At 39.3% G+C, this 9,384-nt stretch overlaps 1 protein-coding gene across 1 annotated transcript in view; it reads right to left on the bottom strand.

Annotated features, from left to right (window-relative positions):
* The window catches only part of ALG13 (ALG13, UDP-N-acetylglucosaminyltransferase subunit), a gene marked incomplete at its 3' end in the record, with an annotated part of 16,211 nt that overhangs the window by 1,223 nt on the left and 5,604 nt on the right, over positions 1-9,384 (bottom strand). Inside the window, exons 5-13 of the mRNA XM_009889353.1 lie at positions 8,944-8,994; positions 8,151-8,197; positions 7,155-7,227; positions 5,278-5,359; positions 4,751-4,931; positions 3,788-3,863; positions 2,950-3,058; positions 1,675-1,739; positions 651-751 (exon numbers count right to left, since the gene is read on the bottom strand). Coding sequence (XP_009887655.1) covers positions 651-751; positions 1,675-1,739; positions 2,950-3,058; positions 3,788-3,863; positions 4,751-4,931; positions 5,278-5,359; positions 7,155-7,227; positions 8,151-8,197; positions 8,944-8,994 — 785 coding nt within the window. The remainder of the gene's footprint in view (positions 1-650; positions 752-1,674; positions 1,740-2,949; positions 3,059-3,787; positions 3,864-4,750; positions 4,932-5,277; positions 5,360-7,154; positions 7,228-8,150; positions 8,198-8,943; positions 8,995-9,384) is intronic.

Here is a 9,384-nt window from a genome sequence, read left to right as displayed (position 1 = left end):
GTGTAGGGAGCTTGTGGGGGGAAAAAAAAGTTTCTCTGACTCCAAGCACACGTAACTGTTACTTGCTTATTAAAAAAGGCTAGCTAGGATTTAGTCTCAACACGATTGACTTCCTGGGTCAAGTCTTTCTTCCCTGCATTTGTATGCCTTCAGCGGTACACCTGAAAGCATCTGACAAAACAAAATTCTTGCAGTATGTCATCAAGCCGAATTCTATGTTTGCAGAAGGGCGAATGCTTTGAACAGCAATGTGGAGAAAGTGATTAGACTCACCAGAAGTGCCAATTAATTAATTGTTTGGATACAACATAAACACTCCAGAGAAACCAACAGCAGAGGGTAATTTGCTATCCACGAATTAAACCCAAACTGCAAAGACCACTTTCACATTCAAGAGAAGAGCTAGCAGCAAGATTTCACAGGAAGTATTACAATAATGATTTTGGTCACTAGAAATCCAAGAGAAGAAATTTCTTGCAACATTCTATTTGACGAGTGATAGCCAACAACAAAGCAAAGCCTCACTTTATATGTAAAAGCCTAGGTTTTCTTTTCAAAGTACCTGAACAATCCTATTTTAAGCATCTGCGAATATATAAACTCAACCAGAAAGAGTTTATGAAACATGAAGTCATCACAAGACTGCTTACTTTTCTGCCAGCTCCTCAACGAATACAGTCAACGTGTTGCCATCCTGTCCGACTTCCTGGATATGAGCATTGTAATATTTACCTCCAGGCTCCAGACGCACCTGGAGAGAGAAGAAGGGAAGCCCTAAAAAAGAAGCCAAACTGTATCAGGGGATTCAGAATACTGTCTACGAACCGCTAATAGCAAAGGCTGCTCCTAGCTGATTATATATTACTGAGCTGGTCCAGGAGTCTCACACTTCTTCAAAATAGCAAGCAAAATAAAGAGCACTGTACTCACTTCAGGGTGGAAGAAAACAAACAAACAAAAAAGTCTTCTGAGTGACTGAGAGGTAAGAAGATACCTGCTTTCTAACTTATTTTTATACACTGTGCCAAGCAGATAAGTACCAAGGAAGACCACTATTTAAGAACCTGAGGAGAACAGAAGATAAAACAGGGAATTGGAAAGGAAAGCTCTGCTCAGCTAGAAAAAAAAAAAAAATCATCATGAAGTGAGTCATCAGCACTACCTCAAACAGTGATAAAAAAATATGCCCTCACTACAAACAACATTGGAATACAAAAAAAAGCTGACCTCCCTTTCAGTGTCTCCCAGCCAGATCATGCTACTCCTCCCTTTTTAGCTGTTATCTTTCTATTTTATAAAAATATTTGCCACATTACTGTTAAGAAGTGGAAGACTGTCCAGACTTGTTGGTGACCCCCAGTGAAATCTAATAGACAACTCTCTCAAATGCACACCCTGTGCATTTTGAGCTCTCGGTCTGGAGCTTCCACAGTCACAGGATCTGTATCACTGGTTCGCAATGAATTTCCAAGCAGCTTTTCCTTCACACTACCCAATGTTTAATGGTAGATTTTAGAAATTAAATTAAAAAGAAAGTCAGATTAATAGCTACAAGGAAGAGAACGAGAAAAGCCTTTGAAAATTCTATGAAGTCAAATGATTTTATGGCTTACCATACTCCATTTAAAGCAGTTTTAATAGTTTATCATAACTGAGTCTCCTTTGAGTACTAACCTGACACTTGTCTCCTAAATAGTACTGTCTCCCAGCAAACACCATGTAGTCAGTTTTTTGAAGCTCTAAAAATAAATGAATAAATAAATAAAAAGGAAAAAGCCTTTAAACTACTGTTCTTTCTTCATGTATCCTACAAGTACTTCATGACAGCATTGAACTAGAAATTATAGGCTGATTGAGTTAAATATTTCCTATGTATATCTGAACATTCCCGAAGTAACGGTAAAGTAACTGTAGATGTTCTTATAACAGACCATAACTAGGCTAAGTCACAGGAGATCAATAATATCCAGATAACGCAGTATCACTACTACTGCAATACTACAATGTCTTTTGTGACAGCATCAAGTTAATCCTGCACTTAATACCGGGATTGGTATTAAAAATGTTGTAGATGTCTTGCCAGAGTACTAGTGGCACCTGGCAAAAATGAGAGGTCATCCAGGAAAACCTAACATTGCCTAAAGTCTCCTTGCTGGTAGATTTCAGTAGGTTTTTCTCCACTCCTTGCCTGGATTCTCTGTACGTCAGTACTCTACATAGGTAATTAGTTACTATACTCTGTTCCAAGAATTTTAATGACCCTTATTATTGCTTATATGCAGTTACAAAATGCTGTTACTGCTTATTATGCAGTTACAAAATGCTGAAATTCTTCAGTATGCAAAGTACTTTGGGTCAGACATCAAACACCGCTTCAAAACTTATTTTTCTTGGTAAGTTCTTGCATTACAGATCAGCCATCGTGAATGCCAAAAAGCAGCAACCTGTCCCAAGCCACGAATATCATGAAATCTTTACAGAACATTCAAGCCCAGGAGAGCTGGGAAGCAAGAGAAAACTCATCTCATTTGACAGATCTCAATGATAAATTTGAGATCTTCATTATTATAAGACTCTGAAGCCAAAATCATGTTTTAAAAAGCAAGAAGCCCTTGCACACATGCTGCAACAAAAATCTCTCAAATTTGAATGATTTCCAGTACAGAGTGGCAACACAGAGTTCTGTACTCTGAGTCCTTGTATTTCCCATACTACAGTCAATAAGTAGCAGAGGTCAGATTTATAGCAACCTTGTCACCATTATACAGTGTCAGAAGCAGTGCATTTCGTACTTTGAAATGAAGCCAAGAAACCAGTTACTAGCAAAAAGATTTACTACCTACAACTGACTGCTGGGTTAACCAGTACTCTTCACGTTTCAGCTGTGAAGAAACAGGTGACATAGCCTACTACAAAAAAATGGGTTTTTTTCCCCCTTTTTAAAGATACCTTTTCTGCTGTCCAGCCAAACATCAAACTCCACATTTCGATAGATCTCAGGGTCCAGTGCCTTTAGCACTTTATAAGGAACTGGCATCTTTGATGGATTTTCTGGAGGCTAAAACCAGAGTTGAAATAGAGCATTAACAAGCACATTTAATGTGTTCAGCACAGTCTCCATCCTGCCATGATCTGTGGACCACTTTAAGATGTACACACACTATTTTCCAAAATTTCCACCTCCATTATATTTGCCTAAAACCTAAAGCTCAAGAATATGAAAACACATGTGAGCATTCAGAAGCTGAACAAACAGACTTTGGAACAGTTAGAAACAGGTTCGAGAGTAATATTTGGCATGTTCTTTACTCAAAAAGAACCAAAAGAAAGCTAATCAGACTAAAGAAGCCATGGCTTCAAATGTTGGTGGGAATTTCGGTTATTATATCTGAAAACAGGTTTCTCTAGAGTTTCTAAAACTGTTCCAAAGTGATTTATACTGCATTCAAAACAAAGGTGAAGTGATTTACACCATTTCTGGGAAAAAACAAAACAAAACACAACAGCAGATCAGGAAAGATCTGCTAAGCTCCATCATTGCGGGGGAGTGGGGAGCAGAATTAACTAAAGAAGAACAACAGAATCTCAGAAGGGAAAAAGGCTTATCCAATTTAATAGAAACTCAAGGGCAAAACCAAAAGACAACTAGATAGAAGAAACAAGCCACCCGCTTTTCAAAAAGTCGTTTTTTAAAATCAGGAAAGAGGGTTTAGCCCTAACAAGGGTAACATCATACAACAACAACAAAAAAACACCACTATAAGGAATTCTTTCCTAACTTACAAACCTTTTCTTCTTCAATGCTTTGTTTGAACTTATCTTCCTGTGGATTGTCAGTATCATTGCCTTCCCAGTCGTCCACTCTAAGTAATTGAAAATAAGATTACAAAAAATACAATGCATAATTTCTAGCCAGGACTAAAATCAACCAACTGTTCATACAATCTCAAAAAGCACCATGGTGCCATCAAGTGGTAGATTTTGCCTTAGACTCTAGCCATGGCTGCGATGCAGTACAGGACAACCCTTTTCCTAGTTTCAAGAACGTGACCTTTACTTGTTCCAACACCCACCCCTAACAAGGGCTTGCATTAGGAAAGGATGAAGATGATGCCACTTGCTGATTAAACTGTCAGGTACAAGACACCCTGTTCTAAGTCTTATCAAACCAGTGTCATCTGCAAGGATCCAGTAACCATCAGAGGCATCCCTCAAGCCTTTCTAGTGACTTGAACAACGCAGGATATGAGGGTTTCTATAGGTACATTCTGTATGTTCCCCTCAGTGATCCAACAGACTTAGATAATGCCACCATTTATCTGTCTATTTAGGGTACAATTCCGTTAAAAAAAGGACAAACAAGAAAATAAAGCAGAGCTCATTTTCTCAGTACACTATTGCCTCTGCGGAGCTATAGAGGCTTATAAGAGTAATAAGTTTCTCACAAAAAAAGTATTCTGATGACATAACGAACAATTTTATTTACAAATAAGCTGTCATTTTACAGAGTAACACACAATTATAACATAGCCAGCAGCAGAGGATGTTCAATTATGTGACACTTCCCAGATCCAAAGAAAGTACACTCTCTTCCACAATATACTTCAGCTTTGCGTTTGTGTCATGAGATAGGAAAAAAAATTAATACCCCATGAACATTCAAAGAAACTTGGAAAAGTTGCTCTTTCCAAGGTTTTTAATTTTTTTTTTTTTGCTTCCCTTTTACCACATCCCCTTCCCAAAATACTACCTCTTTTCTGATGGATTTCTGGATACTTTTTCACGAAGACAATCAAAGTTTGCATCCTCAATCCCTGCAGAGCCACTGTTTCTGTTCTTCTTGGATCCACTTCGAAACACCTCAACTGCAGACCTTAATTCTTCCTCATCCATGCCAAACACATCTTTGTACAGGATCTCATATAATACAGCTGAACAAATCAACACAAAGCTCAAGCCAAATTAAGATAATACCAGATCCATTAGAACTGCTGCAATTTTCAAGGTAAGCATATCTTCAGATGTTATCTACTGTTACAAGGCACTAGTTATATTAAATTCAATTAATGAGAGGATCATAAAGTAATTCTGGTGGGAAGAATGGACTTCTGGAAGTCATTTAGTCCAACATCAGACTTAACAGATAGAATAATGAGTATATACAATAAATGAGCTTTCATCTCTCTCCACCCCATCCCTGAAAACCAAAACAAATATTGCCTATAAACATATGAAAATCCATAATACTCTTCCATAGAAAAATGATTTCAAGTTTACCCTGGCAAATAGCAGCATTTTCCTGGAATTGTTTTGCATACACAGAGTCATAATGGCCGTTGCCGGAACAACACAGTAAAATCTAGGGGAGGGGGGGGAGGAGAAAAAAAAAAAAAAAAAAAAAAAAGGGCTTTAAGGTGGGAATGATGTAAAACCTAACTCTTTCTATTTGATACCCTAGCTCAAGACTACATTATCCTTTCATTATACAGGTGACACCCAGATGACAATAAATATTCTCAATATAAACACAAAAAAGCTGTAAAATCAGCTTCAAACTGAACCCTAGGTGAAGTCTCTAAATAAGTTTGTCTATTACACAAAGAAAAAGTATGTATTTGTACATCATGTTGTATTAAACATGAAATTAAGAGTTTGTTTCCAGCTTATCTCTGAAGTCACCAATTGCTCAAGAGGTACAATAAATACAAGCCATTAAATGCAGTACTCCTGAGATACACTGCCCAAGTATCAAAGGCACATATCACCCTTCTCTACCTGAGGGACTGGAAGAGCATCTGCTTCTCCAGCCCTATTAAAAGCCTTGCTTTTAATAAGCAATATTATGCTGCCTTTTGAAGACACGCTTTCTGCAACATATGCATTGATACACCAAGTGAACGTATACCAGCAAACCCCATCTTGGCATGTGACCACAGGCAACTACAACTGGCAGAAGCCCTTAGGCAGCTGTCAGCACATTGCCAGCAAGGATGCCTCCCAGTGAACCAGCAGGAGCTGGGATGCCAGGGCTCTTAATTCAGCGTGCACTACGTCTTCTGCCAACACAAGCTCTCATCTCATGGTGAGAATGAGCAACACCAGAAAGAGCTGCTGCCTGTACACGCAGTCTAATGACAGACAGCTGCCAACACTTAATGAGAGCTCAGGTGGTACAGCCTTCCAGGACAAACACACATTTAGACCATACTGCTTGATTTTTAAAGTTAGCTCATTTTGGAATTAGATTAAGCTACACAGGAAACTACACAGGAAAAAAAGTGCATGTAAACAAAGACAGTAATACAAACGAAGAAAGAAGAACAGTTACAGCAGCACAGATTTCAGAGCAGACTAGCCACTTTGGCAAATATAATAGCCCATACTGAAATCCATACTGCAGCAATTTGACTGGCATCATGCCTGAGCTAGCCACATAATTGTGTAGGCACATCTACATGACTGCAGAACAAACAAGAGGGGTCAGATGGGAGGTAATACAGAGTATTTCTCCTTTATGTTCCTTCTTTTTGCCCCCAGTGGTAATTCTTGCGTAGACGTGCTGTTCTATTAGCTTCCATTCTTAACTGGGCTCAATTTGTATGTCATAGAAGTGAATCAGCTGGTTACATTAATTCATTCCCATTAACTTCCCCTTTTCAGGAACAAAAACTGCAGACCTCATCCAACTTCAGGAAGAGAAGTACTGAAGGTGGGGGAGAACACCTTCTCTTTGCCAACAGATAAATATATCTTGTTCTGCTCTTCAACTCAACCCACGTATTTCATTCTACCCTGTCAGTTCAAATTCCCACTGGGAAGTGTTTTTACGCAAATAGATTTCAGAAACATGAAAGAATATTCTGGAATTGTGATGTTACCTTTTCCTGCCAAAACTAAACTTCTTTCCAATAATGAGCTGGAATAACAAAAAAGATTGGCAGGGGAACAGCACACAAACCACCCCTCAGATGGGAAGTAAAGCTTGAGTTAACTGATGTGTAAATACTGTGCTTTTTCCATGAGCCGAAGTCAGCTTTGGGGTTTTGTTCAGGTATGGAAGAGCACTGGAGTTACAAAAGCTCATTCCAGTGGCCAGTTTCTACAACTAAGCAGGACTGGAGGTAACTAGGTTTCAGGGGTGCCTCACTTCTCACCTTGTCTTCAAAGCCATTGTCTGTAGCATAAGTGGGTGGCTTTCCAGGGTACCGATACAGAATAAAGTCTCGCCTAGGTAAGCAGAGGAAAAATAAGACTTGAAAGAGCACACTCTTAGTAGAGCCGTGTTATGAAGAAGTTTACAGGGAGCTGTTTAGAGAATCCACTGTTGGTTTATAGAAAAATCAAGTAGAATACTTCTCCTGATAAATGAACGCTACCATACAGCAATAGCTAGATGAGCAAACACCACTCATCTTGGGGGGGGGAATTATCTGGGAAAGACCATTTTATTTAGTCACAGATTAGGTCAAGTACTTAGGCTTACAGCAGGCTACTCAGACACTGAGATAATTAAGTCCAAGTGATTTAGTCACTCTGCAAAAGGACTAGAACCTTAGTACAGGGAACTAGTAACTCTTGCAAAACTTCACTTTGTTCTTTAGTATTGGAACAGAATGAACCTGGAAAGGGATGGCTCTTCCTTCTACTACTGGAGAGCCAGACTGCTTGTTATAGGACAGCAGCATTATTAGCAAAACAGCAGCACCTGTGCAGGTTTATGCTACCTTTGAAATAAGCATCAGGGCTGATGCACCAAGTAGGGCAAGTACGCCTCACTACTGGAGCTTTCAAGAACATCTACATGAGTTTTAGTCATGCTAGTAACTACCACCCAGTGTTTCCACTACACTTGTTTTTTCCCCATTTTCCATCCTTCAGCCACTAGAAGTAAACACTTGGCTTCAGAGTTTAACATTAGCAAAAAGATAACAAACAAACATTTCTGGAAACTGACCCTCCCCTTAACGCACGCTATGAGAACAGGAGCTGTGATGGCACCCATTCACATTAGGTTAAATAAGTTTGTTAGCGTAGCATTTCTCACCATGTTTCACACATTAGGATCTCAGCAACAAACAAATAAAAGGGTTTAGGGCCAGAACCTAAACACCATCAAGTCCAAAACAAAGTGAAACTTAATAGACACTTACTTGTACATCACTGATAAAGCACTCATTTCCAGCTGGCCAGCACTCTCCTATGCAAGATTATGAGATTACATGAAATAGCAGAGCCTTCTTCAACACCAAGAACTTTATTCTAGCCCTCTGTAGTATTAAAATACCTAACCAAACTCATGTTTGTTTGTTAAAACAAACAATCAATGCATTGAGTTGAGATACTAGGATTTATGGGGGGGGGTCCGCAGCATGGGATGGCCGTGATTACCAAACTGAGTAAGAGGGAGCTAGTTCTGGCAGTGACTCTTAAGCACGTCACTCAAGATACATTTTTTTTTTTTAAATGAAAAATACTACATTTGTTCAGAGACTGCTGCATTCACCATACTTATTGGTTCAAGTCTAAAGAAATAAGAGTTTGAACACTAGTATTTTACTTGGTGGTAAAAGCAGCAGCAAGGGAAGTGCAAAGCCTGATAAACATTTAATGTGAGGTACACTCCACACATTTCACATTTTCCTTCTTAGAGAAGAATTGCAATTATGAATAAGGCCCACAAGAGGCCTCAGCTTTACTGTCCAGTCTGCATAGATTGTGCCTTTGCACCAGCATAAATTCCCCACTAAAATTGATACTGTTTATACATGTGAATATTCAGCACAAACCCAGACTATTCGCTATGCAAATGAGACCCAAGGATCAGGGTCTATCTAAAAAAACCCAAACTACCCCAACTGCCACATTTTAAACTATCACCTAATTACTTTCCTGTTCTAGCCTCCTCAAGTTTTAACCTCTTGACAAGTATTAGATTAGTCTTACCTTTGGATCTCCCAGTCGTTCAAGGTATTTCTCAAATGATCCTTCCACATACTTTCAACAAAGCAAAGAAGAAAACAAATATAAAACCTCAGCCACTTGGAAAGCAACATTAAGCCTAAACACTATGCAGTTACTAGCTGTTGAATGGGAGGGAGGACTGCAAGGGCTGGGGGCAGAGACATCAAACTTGGGGCTAGTCTGCCAATTCCTATCCTTTTTGAGTTGTGAAGGGCTGCGGTCTGACTGGGGGTATAACTTCCGCTGTTCCCTGCCTTAGAGCATGGGAATGATTTGGGGTACCAATGAGGAAATACCAAGAAATCCTAAAAAATAAAGAGCGTGAGTCTGAGTAATATTCACTGACTCGCCTCCCTCCTAGATGAGATTAAGCACTTAACTGTGATTGGGGGGGGGGGGGGGCGGGAGTAAAACACAACACAA

This window comes from Charadrius vociferus, unplaced genomic scaffold (assembly GCF_000708025.1).
Source record: "Charadrius vociferus isolate BGI_N301 unplaced genomic scaffold, ASM70802v2 scaffold7, whole genome shotgun sequence".
In the NCBI taxonomy this organism is placed as follows: Eukaryota; Metazoa; Chordata; class Aves; order Charadriiformes; family Charadriidae; genus Charadrius; species Charadrius vociferus.
Note: the sequence above shows the minus strand (reverse complement) of the source record. Positions and strands in the feature narration are given on the sequence as shown.